We start from the raw sequence: 22300 nt of genomic DNA on the forward strand, positions 1-22300 counted from the left end.
ACACCTAAAACTGAACAAGTTTCAACTAGGACAGTTAGTGTTAAAGTATGATGGACGGAATGAAATCAAACCAAGCAAGTTTAAAGTCAAGTGGGTCGGGCCCAAATTCGAGAAGTAGGCGACAACGGAGCAATAAAGTTGTGGACATTAAACGGACAAGCAATACTGGAGGTAGTCAACGGTTCAAAGCTAAAGATGTACCATGCCAGAATGATCCCCTCGTCGTCGGAGGAGGACAAAACTCGGAGAGAATTAGATGTATATGTTTGTTCAAAAAACAAAAAAAATTGAAAAAAAAAATTGAAAACAAAACAAAAAAAAAGGAGAAAGCAAGGAATGTCCCGAGGACACCTTTCCTGTGAGGTGTTCCACGGATTCTTCCTGTGGGGTTGCTTTAACTGCCCACGGCTTGTTTTTTTTTCCCGCAACGTGTCTCTTATTTCCATAGGGTTACACTCTGTTTCCGCAAAGGTGTTTATGAGTCCGGCGGTCGGTGTTTTAAAATCCCGTGGAAGGAGCTTTCAATTCCTGTGGCTGATGTTGTAACCTCCCACGGATGCATCTTAATGCAACAGGTGATTGCGGCACTTTCTGTTGAAGGGGTATTTTTCTCATATACAATTGGAGTCATTGTATCGCGCCAAATTCAACATCATGAGAATACGGAGGAGTTAATATCATTTTCATTGTGTATCTTATATGGCAAAAGACCGTGGACAAGTAAGTAATCTTCCAGACAGGGAACCATCGGGGAAAGAAGCAAGCAACAGAAAACAATATATATATTGAGGCATATTATCCGCAAGAAGGCACAAGCGACAGGAACCCTACATTATAAAGGTAAAAAAAAAGCCATTATTATGGAATCCGCAGGGAAACGGAAGCAATGGAAGAACCAGCTAAAGACAAGTATGGAAAAGAATGCCAGAGTCTTGGCTTAGGGAATCCGAGTTGCAAGGCCATCAGCATCTGCCAGTAAGAGGCAATAAGTAAGGGTTGAACTCTCACATCGTACGGTTCAATTTGAAGGGCTCAATGGCAGCGAATGTCGGAAATGGTGGCAAGAAACTTCGGACGCAGAGGCAATCAAACAAATTCTGGTACGAGCACAAGTGCATTGGGCCATACAGCTTCTAGTATTCTCCATTCAATTGTTTGAATCGGTTTTGCGAACCATGATAGAATCATACAATAGGCACAGCAAAACCAGTACATTCTTGTACAAGAAGCACCGCATGACAGTTTCTTTCAAACCAAAAGATTTCACGAGGGTTTTTGGCATCCTTGGCCAGGGAGGGTGGAAAGTGGAAATCAAGAACCACAAGCTGTCACAGGAATGAAAAGAATATTGGGTGAAGTTAGTAGGCCGCAATCTTACGCCTGAAGAAATGGAATCAGTGGTCAAGGGTGCCAAATGCAGAGGGCCTTGGTGAGATTTTATTCGAGAGGGCCACTGGAGATGCATCATGGATGTCATCAAGAGCAAGTTGACAGGGGCAAGTTGGGGGTCGGATATAGCTTTGCTACAGATTGTATTCATGAATGACAGACTGTACGATTAGGCTGCGGTCCTCGCCAACAAGATGGAGGAGTTCATGACACTTCAACACCAGACGTTCTTTATGCCACACCATGCCATTGGCCTGTTTCTGGAGGCAACCATTAATCAAATACCACTGGATGATTTTGAGGTTCCACTGAGGGGAAAGTTGGCGCCAGGAGAGCCTCCAATGTTCTATTGGAGACATTTGGACACAGATGGAACAGCAGCGGGGCAAAAGAAGGTATTCCAAGGATTAGAGGCATATGGAGACACGAACAATCGATGGGAGGACACTTCAGAGAGCAATGGGGCCGAGTCCGAGGAAGAGAGTACTTTTGCGGAAGTTAGCAACGACTCAACAGTTAGCGAGTCCACATTCTTCACCCTACCTCAATTGCCAACTTCAGCGCACTTGTCCACCACTTCACACATTCCTCCGTTTGGCCAGCGTCATGCACCGGTCATTATGACTCCACCGACAGTGGCAGATGTTATCCCATGGACAGTGGCAGGTGGTGTCCCACAGACGACAGATGTTGCACTGGCGGCCACTACAGATGTTGCTTTTCCGACGGCCAAAGCGGATGTTGTTTCTCCTATGGCCATGATCGAGGGCATGCCTTCCCATGATTGTACACTAGACCCTATTGCACCACCAGAGCCAGCCCCAGAGTTGGTAGAGTTGCTAGCGCTAGAACCTGAACCTTAGGTTCATTTGGATGTAATTGGCTCTAATGTTGTGGTCATTATTTCGTCCCCTTTATTGAGGGAAGCGTAGCCAACACAATCAGCACAACCAGTACAGCAAGAGAGCATCGAGCCAGCATAAGCAGAGCAGCCCGACAAGATGGAGGTGATGGATAGAGTGAGGGCATTTCTGCGGCAACAGTTCCACCTCATTCCTGCAGAGGTCGGTTCACCCATTCAGTCCCCGAGGCATGGAAGGGTGTCCCCAGGACCAGTCACTATATCAAAGCCACAGGAGGTGGCAGTTCCACAGTCCGAGAATGCACCTAGGAAGGAGGAGGCGGCACCAGATGTGGACATGGTTACCACAGGAGTGGCAGAGACGAGTAGTGGTGGGGAGTGGACCATGGACGATGTGGCGAAGGAGGATTATGAATAAGGGACACACCATTGCATTGCAGGCTTTGACTTGTCGAAAAGAGTTACATTTGGTCCGGGCTTATATTCGGGGGTTTGTCCTCAGCGATTCCGCTCGTGCTTTGAGAACAGGGGATGGCCAGCAGTTGAGACACCTAAGATATTGGCGAATTGGGCCATCGAACCTGAGTTGGGGCCGTGCACCACTCCGATGGAGAAGCTTGCGCACAAGATAGTGGGATTGTACAAAGAAGTCTATTATGCTCATAGGCATGCAGAGGCAGACAGGGCAGCAAACAAGGTCACAGCTTAGAAGTCTCTAACAGCAGAGAGGGAGGCTAGAGAAAAGTTAAATGCGAATTTGGCCAGCCAACAAGCGGCGTGGACAGCTGAGCGTACAGCACTTTTGCGGGATAAGGAAGCGGCTGAGCAGGAATTGCAGTTAGCTAAGGCCCAGGCTATGGATGCAACGCTTCTTCTGAACGAAACTGTAAAGGTTAATATGCGGATTCAAAAGGATTCGAGCATTCGGACGGATCAAGTGTATGAATTGTGCCGACAACAGCATTCTTCGGGATCACAACCTCCTCTCTAGCATATGTTCTTTCTATATTGTATATTGTGGTCTCCTATTTTTGTTAGTTTTGAAGTCGCTAGGAGACGACTTTTCTTTTGGGGGGGATGATGTCGTCGATAGAGATTGTGTAGCCAACAAGATGATGTCATCAATAAACATTGTGTAGCCGATGGGTAGATTAGCAGTGTTATGTAGCCAACAGACCCCTTCAGGAAGGTTCGGCGGGAAGTATATATACCCCATCTGAGATCATTGTAAATCATCATTGTAAGCATTATGTAATCTCTTGGCATATGCGAATAATAAAAAGAGTATTGTTCCTCTTGTTCATTGTCTGTATGCATTAATCTATTTACCCATACGGTAAACATACGCCACACAAATGAAGGGTAATGCATATATTTAGTAATGACCCCTTTGTTAATGATCAAATTTGAATTTAATGCCTAGTTGTTAGTGGTTATATTTTACATCACTTTCAATTTTATTTTATTTCCCATAGCATCTGATTTTATGTTCACTTTTCCTCTCTAAACTTGTAGTCATCGGCTTTTCCAATTTCCGATTCTTGGCTTTATGGTATAGGTTGGTGATTCCTCCTATTAGTGGAAAACCCACAAACATGTTTTAAATGCTCCTTTAGTATGTTGCTTTGCTTGGAGTAGGCACTTTTTCAATTTTCCACAAGCCTCTATTTCATCATGTTCTCTTCTTTGCGAGAATGCAAGGGGAAGCTTCTTCTCCAGAGTAGTGCATCTAGGGAATCCCTAAAGGAATATTCCCACTCCTTCAACTTAACCTCTTGCAGTGATAATTGTGCTTTTACCCGCAAGGTAGTAGCCGTTTTGTTGTTTCTTCAATCGGAGTAGTAGTAGGGATGGGAAAAACCTGAAATCCCAACTAAATGAAGTATCTTGTTCATTCGGGCTTATTTCCCATTGGGAGGAACTCCTACGACTCACATGCCTATTAAACATACTAACTGCCCAACATTACCCGCGCACACCACCCTTTGCCAATTCCCACACAATGTGAACGGGGAAGTAGCATGAGCAAGGAAAACCAAGAAACCCGCATAACTAGAGGAAATGGACCTTATGAGAAATGACATGACCCAAAATCCAACCATTACACTTGGACTTGAACTTAGGTTTGGACTCAAGATTTAACATACTTCCATTTGAAGGAGGGGTTCAAAAGAGGGTGAATGAAAACAGGGGCAGAACAATGCATCAAAGGTTAATGAGTAGAAAAAGGAGACATTACATCCTCCTCTTAGAGGAATAAATCACAATATAATCTGAATAGGTTCTTCTTTGTTTAGTGTCTTCATCTTTCTCACTTTCCTTGCAAATGCAAACGCCCCATCCAAGGCTGACCAAACCTTGTTATGTGACACCAACTTAGACTTTTGGCTGCGAGCTAAGTCTTCATGTATGTACATTCCACAAGCTAACATGAATTCCAATGTAGATGTTTGAACTCTTCCTGCTTTGAACTCCTTATGTGATTTCAGATAATTAATCCATCATCCTTTTGCTCCTTGACCCATCTTGTAACTAGGAGGGATTAATAATAATACACAGAATCAAACTAACCTGAAGAGAAATATATAGATCAATGCTAAAAGAATATATGAATAACTATACTAAGGTAGGAACTTTATAATAGATACATAAACATTATTCAAGAGAATGAAATGCTTATCTCTTTACTGACTAAGTTGAGATGGCATTAGCTTCCCTTTTGATCAAAGAAAAAATATCTCATGCTCCTACAGGATTTTAGGACTTGTCCAACATCTCCAATGAACACAAATAGGTCTGCAACTAAAATCTAGAAATTGCTGTAAAAGACTAAGCACTCAAACAGTCCAACCAAGTCTCTAAGCTTCACACAATGACCTCAAAAAACTCACTCAAATAGTTTATGCAGACTACAGAAGATTGAACAACAATCTGAAATCCCTAGCAAAATAAGACCAAGTTTCCAAACAAATCTTTGTAATGAGTCCATCACTAATCAAACCAACAACCACTCAAAATTTCTTCAATCCTCTCTATATATCTATATCCCAAAGGAGTAATATAGCTTTCCCTTAAACTGAAGTCTTGAGTACCCAACAGAAAAATAAATAGACAACTAGCTTACTGAACACTTCAGAATACTTGTAACAAACTGAGATCATCCACGTTCTCTATCAATTGCATATGAATCAGCATATGTGATCCTTGAATCTTACTTTCTAAATCTACAGACATGCAACTCAAACACAATCATAAGATCATATATTTACCATAGTGTTCAACAGCACGAAAATCCATGTAAGGAAATGATCCTGAAAATTCAATATAGAAGAACCCTTCTTAAAAATGAAAACTAATGCAGATTCAAAAATGACAATTGACACCTTTAACTTCAAATTTTCCTTTGCTCAAAAATGTTAAAACTGATCAAACACAAGTATGAACTAAATAAACTTTATTAGACTCAGACTTGATGTTGGAAGCCCTAATACTTTCTCAAAGCCAAAAATTCAAACCTTCACACAAAAACAATACGACAACTAAATTTGAGAGGAAAATTAATTTCTTTAGAATAAAAATCCCTCAGAATTATCATTAGGCTCTTTATTAGGTGAAGCCTCATCAATGTTTGCAGCAGCAGCTTGATGTTTTAGTCTTGATAAACAATCTCTAGCAAAGTGACCATACTTGTCACATCTGAAACATTGAATTCTAGAGAGATCCTTCCTCTTTAACTCAAGAGTTGAATCTAAATCCTTATCTCTAGTTCTCTTGAAATTTCCTTTTCTCCATTCACTTCCTTTCCTTTTAGATGTATGAGTAGCAAGAAATGATCTTCTTCATGATGAGATCTAAGACCATTTCCTCTTGCATCTAACCTGAATTCCTCTTGAAAACAATCAGCTCTCAAACAGTCAAATTTGGGTAGTTCATCTCTTCCACTAATCCCTTGATTGAAAGATTGCCAAGAGTGAAGAAGGCCATTCATGGCCAACAAAATCGGGTATTTGTCCTCAATTGATTCTCCAATTGCATTTAGTTGATCCTTTAACTCTGTAATCTTCATGAAGGACACAACTGATTCTCCTCTAGCCATATTAATATAGAGTTGACGTCTCAAGGCTAAATCTCTACTAGTTTTGTTGAATTCATACAAGTTCTTCAGAGTCTCAAATATTTGTTTAGCTAAATTCAAGTTGGATATAATATGCACAAGATGGTCCTTTACAGATTAATCAATATCTTCCTCGTCGTAATGTTACTCTTCCTCCATTGAGCTTTCTCAGTATCATCTGTTGGCTCAGCTACATTACTATTCACTTAGTTTAGAAGATCATTCTCTTATAGTGCAATAAGGACTCTGAGTTTCCAAGACGTAAAATTAGATGCATCATCCAACCTATCTTCAAACTTGAGTCCATTCACCATTGTTGGAAGTTGAAATAAACAAACTAGAACTAAAGCAATGAATAATTTGAAGCTCAAAAATTCTGGTTCTGGATCGTTTCCTTAGACCCGCTCTGATACCATGTTAATTTTAGAACCAGAAATGCATGGAAACAATATACTAAAACTCAAAAACACACAAGCGCAAATAGCATAGTTATTTGTCCTAGGAAAAACCCTCCACTTGAGGGTGAAAAACCCAGTCATTCCGAAATCAATTCTTTATTGAATACACAAAATCTGAATCAACCTTAATCAGCTGATAAATCTAATCAGAGATTGTTAACTCTAAACTATCAATCAAAGTATGCCCTATTACAGTTGGATCAACATCTGCTTAGCATTTACAATACATACTAAACTTTATGTATCTCACAGATACTGAGGATAGAATGATTGTCACACCAAATGATCATGCGCATATCATACACAAACAAGAAGAAGATATGGTAAAGTCTATAGCAAATACAAATGATTGCTTGATACAAATACAATGACGTCTCACACACCTAGAGATCCCTCTTCCAATTGTGATGATATAACACTACCTTGCACTCAAATAAGAAAAACACCGAACCCCCTACCGTTGCTAGACATGCTGAATAAAGAATAATGAAGATTCAAAACTATCACTGTCCTGATGAATAGAAAATCACAACATGATGATCACTTCAATTGTCCTTGAATTACTATTGACCGTGTGAAACTTGAGATCCAAACCACAGTGATGACTTCCTGAATACACCTCGATCAGCAACACACTTTGCCAATATCATTAACGGACTCTGCCTGAAAGAAAACTCCAAAACGAAAATATAGATCAAAAGACAAAGACAAAGCATGATGAAGGATAGACAGCAGTTACACAACGCCATTTCATATTTCACCGAAGATGAATAAACATGCCAACATGAAATTCACTGATGCTTTTTGGCAAGACAGTAAATAATACCCAATAAATCCTGCAACAACTCATCTTGACCGTTGTCATAAAGCAAGGAATACAGAAGGTCCAAAACAGCCTACTTACCCGATGACACTTGCAATTCATACTTCATTTAACATAAGCAATGATGGTTATGAAAGAGTGTCGTTTCTATTAGTTTTTTTGTTGTTTAGCTCAAAAGGTGGAGTGGAGTTCCTTTAAAGCAAGTCGAGTTGGATGTTTAGCAACAGCTTTAGTTTTTGTTCTTTAAATTGGATAATTATGAGTTTGTGAGATTGCATAAAGGAAGAGTGATTTTATGTGATTTTAAGCCAGAGAAAGCAAGGAAAGTTTCTTTCCTTACAAGCTAAGTAAAGTAGATAGGCTCTATATATGTAAGATTGCAGTAGAAAACTTGTATTGGACTGGATTTGTATTCTGGAAGAGAAAGTTTGCTGTTAGGTTGAATAGAAGATCCAACAGTTGCAGGTTTTTCCCCAAGCTGGGGTTTCCTGTGTATATCTGTGTTATTGTCTAATAGTGTTTGGCTTCTGTTACTTTGTTACTGCTATTTAGTTTCAGTTAATTAACCCAGAGTATTAATTGTTATAAATCAGATAGAGCTTCTTTCTTTGAAATTATTGTGCAATTGATCTATAACTGGGTTATAAGAAATTAAAATTGAGGAAGAGATTTCCTCTATATATTAAGAGGAAGAGATTTCCTAGATATCGAAAGGAAGAGATTTCCTGGAGATATAAAGAGGCAGGAAGAGATTTCCTGGATATATGGAGTGGAAGAGATTTTCTAGAGACATCGAATGGAAAGAGATTTTCCAAGTATATATGTTGAGAGGAAGAGATTTCCTGGACATATTGTGAGGAAGAGATTTCAATGGGAGGAAGAGATTTCCTAGATAGTAAAGAATTGGATAATGATACTCCAATACTTTCCTATTGGCGAACAGATAGTAGATATACCGACACACGCTTTGGTGCAGAATAAGTTTGTATTCTTCAGAGATAAGTTGGGTGTTGTGCAGAACACCTTCCTCGCTAAGACGAAGTGTTAGTTTTTTGTTGTTTAGCTTGGAAGGTGGAGAGAATTTGTTTTAAAGCAACTTGAGTTGGATATTTAGCAACAGCTTTATTTTTATTTTTAAAAAGAATATTTTTAAGTTTGTGAATTTGAGAAAAACAGGAAGTGATTTTATTTATGATTTAAAGCCTAGGAAAGCAAGAAAACATCCTTTTCTTGCAAGCTAAGTAAAGCAGTAGGGCTCTATATATGTAAGATTGCAGTAGCAAACTTGTAATTGGGTTATGAGAAATTAACATGGTATCAGAGCTATGAGAAATTAACAATTTCATCTTCAAAATATTTGATGCCTCAATAACTATGATCGCCACAAGGAGGATACAATCATGATGACCTATGAGTTGCCAGCGATAATACAGCTGCTCCATAATCATAAACATGGAGCCATATACAAAAATCTCGTCCAACAACATCATAAAGGTTGCAGATAATAAAAGAACCGTACAACATAACCTTCGCAAGTAGCAGAAAATGTAAACAGAGTACAACAGTTAGTAGGTTCAACCATAATACAAAAGAAATGATGACTTCATGAAAGCACAAAGAACACAGGTAAGAATGATAGCTCCTGTGGCTACCAAAACATTAACAAGTGCCACTATAACGGCACTGCAACAACTAAAATTTGACTTCAAATACTCAATCAATCTTCAACAAATTGGCAATATTGTAATCCTATGACGAAATCACCTCTAATAGATAGGAGGGCCTTTGTCATCAGCCCTATAATAATACTCAAGTTGCATTTTTTAAAATAAAGAGATTGCACCCACTTAAAATATTACCACTTTTTCTTTTATTTCATCACTTAGCCCATGGGAAATAAAGGACATAGTAGTCCACCTGTAATGTCCCCTTTTGGGACAATCAGAAATTTAAAAAAATATTCATATAATATTAAAACTGACTATGAGAGCATCGATTAAAATTATTAAAGGTCAATTTAATATTGTAAAGTGGGCTAAAGTGACAAGGAGGGGATAAGACGAAAAGACAGGAAGGGAGTCAAAGAGTCACAGCTTTGAGGATTAAAAGGAGAGACTCATTCATTCAATTCAGCTTCTCTCTTGCGAGAGTTAGTCGGAAAGCTTCAGCTTTCATCCAACGTGAGGATGTAAACCCTCGTGTCGGTAAATAGTGGATGCAAACCCATTGTCCGTGGAGACGTTACATCAAGTGTCTCACGTGTGCTTACAGGTTCTTTCTTGGTATTCCAATCTAATTATAAAACTGTGTTTAAGATTGGACTTTTGAATGCTAGTTATTGTATTGTAGATGTATGATGCAATGATATATTTTAAGGAATTTTATGAGAAGTTCACTGGTTTATATTGTTGGTTTATAATGCGACTTCATATGTTTATGTTTTGAATATTATTTTGAGAAAAACCCAGGTAAATATCCATTGGGGATATTTCAGTGGTATCAGAGCTGGTTTTCTTGCCAGCTTGTGAAGTTTTATTCAAATACAGACACAAATTTTGCAAAAATTAAGGTATTAAGAGGTCAATATCAAATGCTTTATGAAATTTTAAGTGGAAGTTGATATATCATAAGTTCAGCATGATTGAGTTTCAAATTGATATATTGAAGGGGGCCATGATAAGAAATGAGTTTCTAAGGGAATTTAGTGCCAATATAAGAGCCGAAACATTTCTGGATACTATGATATTTTCCTTTGTCCACTTATTATTTATTATTTATGTGGTGATATCAAGCTAGGAGTTTATATTTAATAAGAATCAACACATTTACTAGTGGGCGGAACATCAAAAGTGAGATCAATATCCCTTAGGGAAAATTTGTGACCGTGTGTGTCTGGAGACTGGATTTGTACCGACACAACTCTTCTATAAAAAATTTGGTGGCCATTTCATATCCGGAGTTCCAAATTTTTTGAATATGCATGCACAGGAGGTGGAAAGTGTACATATTGTCAATATAATTTTCCAGAGGTTTTGCTATCGAGTGAACAGAGCTAGAGGTAAATAATTGATATACATTGGAACTTTCAAACACCACACATAGATAAACAATGATGTCCAGAACAAATATTGTCTAGTAGTAGAAGAACATTGTATTCCTCAAAGTCGAGAGCAACCAAACATTTTGTGCCTGTTGGAAGTTGGAATCGAATCATCCCCATGATTTGAAGGAAAGCATCAGAGCACTCTTTCTGTGCTCGTCTCATCCAACCATTAGATTTTATGCAGAAGGATTACTCATGTTTATCGTGTTGTGTCCAAACAGAATAGAACTGGACATATAAGTGCATGATAACAGGTGAAATACTCATCAGTTGTTTGGTTTGTGAGTTGAAGTTCAGGAATGCAACATACAAATTATTGCACATCATGAGAGAGAAATTGACGCATTAAAGACAAATATTTGAGCCAATTTTGGCTACCGACGAAGTTGGCATCAAGAATCTTTCCTTGGTATCATTGTTAGTAAGTGAGTTGGAGTGCTGGAGGACGGAGTTCGTTGGTAGTGTTTCGCTGGTTGAAACTTTGTCGATTGTGTAACTCCTGAGAACATGATTGCCATGTGCATTCTCCTTGAATCTATTTCAAGCCAGGACAAATAAGTAGCCTTCGAATGTAACCAAGTCACACCTATTGAGGGTGAGATAATATCTACAGAAGCATTAGGAGGCGTTGATGAAACTTGGCAATTCATTGAAGTCCCAGAAAAGGAAACAAATATTTGTCATGTTCTTGGAGACCGCATATAGTTCTGAGTGAAAATAAACATCACTAGTGTTTTGGTGTAAGCTTCAGACGTAATAATTAGAGTAACATTTCATGAAAGGATTTTGGAATCATTGCAGCAATTTGGGCAAACAGACAAGGAGCATTTCATCAAATGTGTGTGACACAATATCAAAGAAAGAAGCGTAATGAACAAGAGATTGCCAAAAGGCTTACGGTGATTTGAGATGAATTAGTTGTTGTCAGCAAATTCCTTTGATTTTGAAGATTGTAAAACCATTTGTGCACAGGATTCATCAAATGAAGAAAAGAGAGCAAGCTAGTGTCGTATAGAGAAGTAAATGGATTTTGCAGAGATCTTGTCACTAAGCATTGACAGCCAATTAAACAAGAACATTGAGAACTTGTTTTCTTGCAAAAAGCTAAAGGAGCCTCTACAGAGAACTGACGTGGGACCCAGTCACAACTAGCACGGTTTTAATTGGGACAAAAAACATAGGTTTTGTGAAAGATAATCTGAAGTGGTCACTCTATTAGAGTCATATTTGGAAGTCCATTCTTCATCTGGAAGAAGCTACAGGAGGCTTAAATCATCCATCTTCAGCCGTTGGCCCATCCTTGTCTCCAAAATTCGACAACCAACATTTACAGAGCTTGGTGTATTATCTCATTCCTGAGAACTGTTCTGAGAAGCATTATGTATATTGCATGTTACCTATGAGACACCTAATAATTCACTTCGGAGTGTAAAGGAATACTGTGATTTGTCTGGTAGAGCAAGTAATTCACAATTAATTGATTCTAAATGTTGTAGACATAAATTTAATTGTGTTAATTGTGTATCTGTCTTATTTGAATCTGAACTATAAAGTGTCTACGAGCAAAATTCTACGTAACAATTCTTCCTAGCAGTGTACTATAAACACCCCTCACATTTAACTTCAAAGTATCTCAAAACAAACTTTGGCTAATTCCCCTTTTTAGTAATGGTGAGCATCATTTTGGTTTATAATATCTCAAAGGGCTTCTATCTGTTTGACTAAATCACCAAGCTACTGTTGGTGAAGGAAATCGATCGAATTGGGAACCGAGACTATTCATTCAAATAATTCCACCAATTTGTGGTTGTTGGATATATGCTAGGGTGGAATATTTCCAGTACCAAAACTATTACCCGGTGTCATTTTACAATGAAGGAGGACTTCTATGACAATTTTTCTACAGTGAGTAGTGATAACAGGATACAAGAACAAACATGCAAATTGTTTGACATAATTCCAAAGTATTTGAGTATAAGGATAGAAGGTGAAGCTTGCAGCAAAAGACTTATGTCTATCTGAAAGTTAAACTGTGGTGTTGCTGAAGCAATCTATTGATGTTGTGTGTCCACCAACTGTTTCATAGAATTATTTGAGCAAATTGGAAAGTTTTGGTTGGAGCCGAGTCCGGAATATTAGTTGGGAAAAATGTCTAATCAAGACAGGGTTACGAAGGACCTTGCTCAAATTAAACAACAGTTAACCCATAATTTCCAATCGGATATAAGAGTAGATATACGCAACATTTATGATGAATATAACAAATCTCCAGCACGAGTTCAAAGCGATTTTTTATTATTATTATATGAACTTCCATCCAGAACTTCAAAACAAGACCGATATGGTAAAAAAAAAAGTATTTTGAATTGGTCCAGGATCTCCTTGCAAAAGACAAGTGCAAAAATTTGTATGAGGAGTTTTCAGCCGACCAAAATCATCTAATAGATGATCTTGAAAAAGAAGGGCAATCAACTACCATTCATTTGCATCCTTCTCGTGATCATGTAGAAGATGTTACACAGGGTATAAGTTTCTACGTTGGTAATTTGTAGGTTAGCTTTGACAATCATGTTGATGAGGTCAATTGTACTCGACGTAATAGCATGTTGGAGTCTTTGTATGATGAACCTTTATGTACAAATGATAACATAGCAACACTTTTGCCTTTGCGTGCAAATCGAAGGAACAAGGGAATGGAGGCCTATGATTTTGAGAGGTGTGATGAACCATATGTTTCTTATACACATGATATAAATTTAGATGAACAATCCAAGATGACACTGCAAGACAATGAGTTGCTTCAACATGACAATAATGAGATGTGTGCCTTAAAAAACCAGCTGAAGGTTAGTGAAGAAATGGTTGTGGCATTTTTGGTACATTATGACAGCTTTCACAGGATGGTTAAGGATCTCTATAGGAAGGCTCAAAAGGGAGTGGAAGGAGATTGGCTTGTTGTTGATTTACAGGTAGTCAAAACAGCCCTTGAATCTATGAAATCAAATTATTTATGTTTGCCTTCTGACAAGGATTATATTCTTAAAGTTGCTGGAATATATGTTGATCAGTTGAGTAAAGGAAAGAATAAGATTATGGAGCTCAACAGGGAGCTTAAGTATGCTCATAAGGCATTGGATGATATGCAAATTGCTTTTTAGAAAGCAAAAAATCAAGTTAGGATCACAAATCATTCTCAAGAGCATGAGAGTAAAGAGAGGCAAGAGTTTTTTCCAGGAAGCAAATAATGAACTTGATAGCATTCAGCAGACTTATGACTTGGATAGTTGTCCCAAAAGACCAAGTACCAAAACTTCATATCACATTCATCTTGTAGACAACCCTTTGTTTGAAGTAGACATTGATTGGATAATGGAGATCCGCTATTTGAGTCCGATGATGGCACACTCATTGATTTTGGTCAGGAGTTCCAGATTGAAAATTGTTGTAACCAAGAGGTTGCTACCTTGACAGAGGGACATAACGCTGATTACAAATCAGCCTGGGATAGAGATGTGGCGAGTAGTATAACTAGAGTGCATACAGTAAGAGGGGCAGCGTTGTGGCAATTGAGAAGCTGGAGTACTCCACCCACTATGGGTACAAAGCAGCAATATAGTATAGATAGTTGGGAAGATGGATGGCCCTTTTGTTTGTGGGATCCAGGAGGAACATTCCCATGGTTCGTAATGTTTCCAAGAGTTGGTTGGCACACAGTTGATCTCCCACAATTATTTGACCACAGAAGTGCTTGTGATCTCAATTGGAGTAAGATTCTCAGTCGGATTAGGGATCTTGTTGAATATAATGGTAGCACACGTCAAGTTGTTCTGATTGAACATGCACAAGGGATGGTTTGGGATCCGCGTGTTGACCCTATGTATCTATGGCATTTTGAGGATTTTATTGTAGTTCTACACGGTTGAGACTGGATGCAATGATGATCAGAGTTGTACAACCTACAAATGCAGCAATACTTCATAGATTAACATGGGATCTAGGGATTCAGTTGATGGAAGGGTTGCATTTTGACAACTTGCTTCACAATGTGGCAGGATTTCTGTGATATCGCTATCAAGATTTAACTGTGTGATTTTGAGTCAAACTCATTCACCCATGTTCCATGAGTGGTGATTCAACATGAATCCATCTCTCATGAGAATAAATGGAACACTTAGCACTCATTGGATCTAGGTGACGCTCATAGGGGTGACGCACCGAGACTTCCCGGGAGGTCACCCATCCCAGTACTACTCCAGCCTGAGCAAGCTTAACTACAGAATTTCCTCCATGGTTAAACCCAAAGCTTGCAACCCCATTTGCAAAACTTTCACCAAGTGTTGTGCCTTATGAACCATTCATTAGAAAGCCCCTTAAGCTCATCAATTGATAAGTAGGAGATAATTTCCACAGCAAGTCAAATTGTGATAATTATCTGACTTCTTGTGGAAATTATATCCTACTTTTGACTTGTTGTGGAAATTATCTCCTACTTATCAATGGCGGGATTTGTTTTCAAATTGGACTATAGAGCTACCTGGAAATTCATATGGGATCCTGGTACTGATTGCTTGAGGACAAGCAATCTCGAGGAGGGAAGATTTGTAATGTCCCCTTTTGGGACATTAGGAAATTTAAAGACATATTCATATAATATTAAAACTAAATATGAGAGCGTGGATTAGAATTATTAAAGGTCAATTTAATATTATAAAGTGGGCTAAAGTGACAAGGAGGGGATAAGACGAAAAGACAGGAAGGGAGTCAAAGAGTCACACCTTTGAGGATTAAAAGGAGAGAGACTCATTCATTTGGAGGATGCTTGGTTTATGATTCAGATTTCAGCTTCTCTCTTGCGAGAATTAGTTGAAAAGCTTCAGCTTTCATCCAACGTGAAGAAGTAAACCCTCGTGCCGATAGACAGTGGACGCAAACCCATTGTTCGTGGAGACATCACATTAGGTGTCTCACGCTTACAAGTTCTTTCTTGGTATTCCAATATGACTGTAAAACTGTGTTTAAGATTGGACTTTTGAATGCTAGTTATTGTATTGCAGATGTATGATGCAATGAAATATTTTAAGGAATTTTATGAGAAGTTCACTGGTTTATATTGTGGTTTATAATGTGACTTCATATGTTTATGTTTTCAATATTATTTTGGAAAAACTCGGGTAAATATCCATTGGGGATATTTCACCGCCCTTTTCCAAATTGCTTTCCATAAAACAATTGCAAATTCAGATGTTCAAGTATCAACATGACAACATTATGAAGCATGTTGTAATATCCATAGAGTATGGATCCTCTGCTTGTCAAACAAAACAATTACTGCCAAAAAGCACTACAAGGCCTACTAGCTCCATCATCCATAACAGTATTAAGCAATTAATGTTTATTTTACATAATCACCTAGCTGAAAAGCAACTTGGCTACTTGAGGATAAATAAAAGAAAAGTGTTCATGATTAGTTAGCTTATTAACAACACGAATGCAAACCTTGGGGAAGCCCATGATGAGATCCACGAACTTACCTTTCCACTTTTCGCTTAAACTCGGCATGGAAAGCATTGAACTCATAATATGCTCCTCTTGGATTTGATGACAAATAATGCCTTCTCCTCAATACTTGAGTAGACCTGGAGCCCTTGCAAGGATGAAGCTTTCCTTTTGTAAAAAATGAGCTCACCACTTTGCTTTAACTGTGCTACTTTGATATCACTATGAGCTGAAGTCCTCCACGAATATCTTCTTAAATCCTTTTTCTTGTGCTAAATACTACTTCTTTAATAGAAAAGATGTTCCCAACATGTGTTTTCCCTATCATTTCTATAAAAAAATCCTTTATTTAGTGGAAATCCTGAATGTAAAACATTGAGCACCATACTATGCTCATACAAAAACACCAGTATCAACATGATAAAAAGTCTCACACCAACTGATGTATGATCCAAGTTACTTGTTCCATCCCCTTAGCCATGATGACTTTTGGAAGTCCGTCCAAAATGCCTCAAAGCACTACCTCTATTCCTTAGAATTTCAACACCACAATAAACTCCTTGATAAGACATAACCATTGCATGTCTTGCACTTTATTAGTCTCTCCTAGACCTATTACATAGAATTCATCACACGTGGTGTGTCAAACCAGTGCACTGACAAACTACAATGCCTTATTGGTGCAAGGAATGGCAAAGTTGTCTGTGAGTTTTCCGCCATCCAACATAAAGCACCTTGTTGTCTTTGCATCAATGACTACCTCTATAAGGTCATAGACTATATTGGGCATCATAACCTTGGATTTAAGGGTAGAATAAAAATCCAAAGACTGACTTATGAATTGCAAGAATTGAACTTCCATAGCCCCATTAGAATGAACAACAGATTCTTTATGATTCTCCATGCAATTCGTTTTTATCCAAATGCACGGAATAGATAACTCCTCAAGAATAATGATTCTTCTTATGCTTCACAATATCACTCCATATGCAAAAAAAAATTGACACAAGTCAAAGAACATATCCCTACACTGCAAGTTGTATCCCTCACTCTTTTGTCATTTCTAGAGTGCTTCATGTGATGTCAAAAAATCGCGTAGTGAGTTAGTATGGAGGCATAAATCTAAAAAATGCCCATCTTTTTCACACCTTGAGTTAGTACAGAGCAATAAATCTGAAATATGCCCATCTTTTTAACACCTAGGGGTATAATCAAAACACACATCTTCTTTGCCAATATAATTTATTGAGATCCTCAACACAACCATCATTACTCGAGATTCCTAAATTAGGATCAACTAAAATATTCTCCTCAATTGCATGCTTGTCAATATAGCTACTCTGAAAACCAATCACATACAGAAATGACTTACCCTTTGGAAGATCAATGTGTGGTTCATGGCTATTTTCATCGTAGGCTTTGTGTAGTCAACAACGAATGCCTGTTCATCCTTAACTTTATCAATATTTTGCTGGCATACACACTCATTATAAGTCAATATTTTTAACCTTATTTAGTAAAGGATTCTTGCTTTTAACTTGCAAGGCATAACTCTTTCGTCACTGCACAATGGTCAATTTCATAACAATGTCTTCTGGCCTTGATAATGTCTTTTCCTCTCTTTCATCAACTTCATTCTTCTTTCTTTTCTATTCTCCTACTGCAATTTTACTATTACCTCTAGATTTTTCTATAAATGTTTGCATACATCTTGCATTTACTTCACCAAACTCATAAGATGTTCATAAATTTTGCATCTTAATTTCCCGTCATAATTCATAGGCTAGCAAGATCAAGGCTCTAATACTAAACCACCACAAGGCGATCCAAGTCATAAAGATTGTGAATACTGAAAAATGGATCCCAGATTACAGCAAGGTGATCCAAGCCACAGAGATTGTGGATATCGAATTACATGTCCCAGACTGCAGGAAGGCCACCCAAGTCCCAGAGTTTGTGCGGAAATAAAATAGAACTTTCTGCCTGCAATAAGGTAATCCTAAGTCAGAAAGGTTGTAAAGTAATAAAATATGGGTTCCAGACCACAATAAGCCAGCCCTAGTCACAGAAGATGTAGAGTATTGATCTATGGGTGTTGAAAGGTCAACGTGTACAGTAAACTATCATCTGATAATGAAAAGAACAGCTAGGTCAGTGGTAGAGCCCGTATATACAGCTAGAAGGTCTTCTAATGGAGCTCTTGCAGGTCCATAATCTACAAACATAAAAGATGTATCAATGCATGTACCCATGCTTTGATCCCTCTCCTAATCATAATTGCTCATCCAAACATCATTTCCCGGATTTCGGATATCCTTTTAACCCTCAATTTTACATTCCAACTTTTCTCTATCCCTCTATAAGCGTATGTTGCAACCCCACGGTCTAATGCTCCACTCTCACAAAGTATGGACTTAAATTTGAAACGATTCGGCAAATTTTGCTTGATATAAATTGACCTTAAAAAGATGGATTTCACATTTCTAATTCTAACTTAAAAGAAATGATCAAAATATCCTCACGAAGAAGAATCTCGAAATGCAGATGAAAATTACTAAGAACAGCTGAGAAAACAAAATGAACTCACATATATCATCTGGCCTACATTTCCATCCTCAACGGGATTAAGAGGCATTTGAATAGCATTTCTGCTTGAAGGATTGTCCGTTACAAATTTGAAAGGACTGAAACTCTCATCTTCCCCTTTCTTATTTTGCTCATTTTCTGCTTCAGCAACTATTTTTTTTCTCGGCAACAATCTCTTTCTTGATAATGTTGGTCTACCCATCAAATTTTGTCGCACTGACGGTAAGTTTGAAAAAGACGAACTCTGAACGGTCAGTGCCATTGCCGTTGTCATAGCCACTCCTCGAAATTCTCAGAAAACGAGTGGAAGCTTGAAAAAAATGTTCTTTTTTTATTTTTTGGGATGAATTATAGCCTTCTGGATGTGTGGATGTGGTATAAAATTCAAGATTTCCAAATTGAGAAATATGTGGACCATGAAATTTTTGAAGTTCGAATTTGTAATACTGCTCTGCGAATGACAATATTCGGTTCATATTTATGGGGATGAACTCCCGCCTCTTTTAATAAATAAATAAAAATATTAAAGAGTTCATTAAATTAAATAAATAATTGAATTTAAGATTTGGAAAATGATTAAATGTTAAAAAATTATTGTGAAAATTAAATTTAATATTTTGTAATATTTATTTAATTTTGTAATTGGTATTTTAGTAAGTGTTTCAAGCTTACTGATGAGGTCATGAATTGGACAAAAGATGTCAACCAAAGAGTAAGCATGATGTTGATTCACTATCAAAAAGCATACAATAGGATAGAGTGGAGTTTTATATTTATGATGTTGGAGAGTCTTAAATTTCTCATTTAGTTCTTTAGGACGATGCAAAATTGACAAAACTACAATTTGTGGATGATACTACCAAACTTATTAGAATGAAAGAGAAAAACATGAGTGCATTGATGACAAATATGAATCTTTTATGAAGCTTTCGTTCTTGGGATAAGGTGACTCAACCTTATGATATTTTATTGGTTAATTACTTATGCATTTTTGGAAAGATGTTATCAACAATGATAGGCTTGGAGCAAAAACCACAAAGTTTATATTTTCGGCATGCACTCTTGGATTTGTTTTTATGCAAGAGTTGTGCACAAAGAAGTTTCTAATAGTTTGTAAATACATTGAGTGTAGATGTTTTAGAAATAGTTTCCTTATGTATGAAAACTTGATAAATACAATCTGTTGCTAAAGAGATGTGAGATAAGAGATGAGGAGCTAATTACATAGAGTTATACTAGTGGATTTTCTCTAGGATGGAGCAAGATGTAAATCTCTATGTGAAGGCTGAAAATAGATTGTAACTTGTTGTTGAATAATACATTAGCTTGATGTTTTAGAGACTGGGGTTTTTTTTTTTTTTGGTCAATAATGTATCATATATATTAATTAATAATAATAAAAGGTTACAAAAAGCTCTCCATGAACAACCAACCATAGTTCATATACATCAAAAAGAACCCTTCCTATAGCTGCCTCCCAAATTTACAAACAATATCGGCAGCTTAAACAAAAAAACCCACTAACCACCCGCACCTAGCTATACAGTACTACCAACTACAATACTAAACACTACATACAATATTATCAGTTATACAAAAAAACTTCAACCATTAGCCGCGAAGCATTCCATAGCACCCTATCCTTCCACCAAAGCGTTCCCCTATCCTTTGGATGCCATTCTTTCACCTTGTGGACTGCGTCGACAATGGAGAAAGTTTACCCATTCAGTCATAGGTTGATCTTCGCCGCCTTCCACCCTATTCAGCTGGGGTATTTTACTTGGAAAAGATTTTCCCGCGTATATTTGTGTTTTCTATCATCTCTCATTCTTCTAGTGTTATGATTCTAAAATATTAAATTTGAATACTTTGATGCTACTAAAAGTTGTTATATTTGTAAGTCCCCATCACTTTCCTTTAAGGATTTAATCATGGAAATCAATTATGTTTGTTTCTGCTTTTATGGCATAGTAGTGTGTACTTGTATTTTCTTATTAGAAGCTAATGAAGAAATCACTCATTATTGGATGTATATACGGATCTCATGTAGCTTTGTAGGAGGTTTTCATTTCCCTTCAATTGGTATTGGAGCTCAATTTTGCGAACTACATGATGCTTGCATGTGAGGATTCATAGTGTTTCTATTTCTAGGTACTTTTTCTATTAAGATTTCTTAGCTTGTGGAGCTCGAAGGAATAATTTATCCTCTGATGAGTTGAAGTCTTGCAGCTAATTTAGTTTTTTCAAGAGACAGTGGACATTTTTTGAAGGATAGTAAAAATAGAGAAAATAGAGTTGGTCATGTTGAAATGATTTTGATACAGAGCTCTTGGTTGACAACAAAATAATTTCCAATGCATGGGTATTGGCAATTGTCTCCTCTATTACCTAGAATGCATAGAGGCTATGGAGTTGATTATTAGATGATCTAGAAGCTTTTGGATAGCCTAACTCTCCCAGATGCATGTGCTAGTAGTGGTACTAGAGATGGTCTACAAGTGGTACATTTTCCTCTTAGATAATCATACTTTCATGACTTGGATTCTTGTTTATTAGAGCTAAGGGGTTTATAGGTTTTCCTTAAAAATCTAGGGTGATGCTCATATATGACAACCCATCATTATAAGTTAAGATGTTTGATGTTTTTTAACAATTGAGTCTTCCAGATGAGAAGTGGGTATGTATGTGCAGGGATTTCTTGAACATAGTGACTTTGCAAGATTTGTATGCTTAAGGAAAAATTTGTGGTTTTCATTGATCTACTAAAGAGCTATTTTATAGACCCTAGTTCCTTCGAGGTGTTATTAGAGGAGATACTTGTAGTTCTACATGCATGCGTGCTTTTTGCATGGTGAGAGGAGGTGTGATTTTTTCTCTGCATAGGGATGTTGGTACATGACCAATTAACATTTATATGGTGATGCCTTTTTGACTTCTAGACTATGGTGCTTGATGTGGACATAATTGGCAAATCAGATATGTATTTAATCTTGTGTTTGAGTCATGTTTCCTAAATGATTGTTCTCTTTGAGATCTTATTTGTACATGTCACTAATGTGATAGTGGGTTCACATGTTGCAATGATTGGATCTACAAGTTATGTAGTCAGTGGATAGGCCACCTATTTAATTACAATGGGTAACTGGGATGTGGATTATATATATCCACTGCATTTGTTTCAATATTGGTGCAAATTTGTTAGATAACCTTGTTTGTGGTCACTTGTGCATTGATGCGGTTGCTTTGGGATGAGAGAATTGATGATATGTGATTACTTGGATAGTTGGTCATGGGGTCCTATAGCATGGGATATTTCCTTACCTTGGAAACCTCGATTTCACTTGGTGTGATTTGTGGGCCTATTCAATTTTTGGATTTGGGGAATGGTGTGTCATATGCTTGGAGACCTCCATATCACATTTTACTGGGAGCTTTAGCAATGACTGTATATTCATCACATAGTGATGGA

The 22300-nt window shown here is 37.5% G+C and overlaps 1 protein-coding gene across 2 annotated transcripts in view; it reads right to left on the minus strand.

Annotated features, from left to right (window-relative positions):
• LOC149537873 (alpha/beta-Hydrolases superfamily protein) overlaps nt 1-19284 on the minus strand; it is a 189266-nt gene extending 169982 nt beyond the window's left edge. The window contains exon 1 of one of the 2 annotated variants that reach the window (XR_016355926.1): nt 18833-19267. Coding sequence is in view for 1 of the 2 variants with exons in the window: in XM_089799267.1 (XP_089655393.1) it covers nt 18833-19105 (273 nt within the window). In the remaining variant the exon portion in view is untranslated. Of the gene's footprint in view, nt 1-18832 lie in introns of both variants that reach the window. The other variant, XM_089799267.1, reaches the window with a different exon arrangement.
• Nucleotides 19285-22300: the final 3016 nt, after the last annotated feature.

This window comes from Cupressus sempervirens, chromosome 9 (assembly GCF_028749045.1).
Source record: "Cupressus sempervirens isolate cs-2001-9-10 chromosome 9, ASM2874904v1, whole genome shotgun sequence".
In the NCBI taxonomy this organism is placed as follows: Eukaryota; Viridiplantae; Streptophyta; class Pinopsida; order Cupressales; family Cupressaceae; genus Cupressus; species Cupressus sempervirens.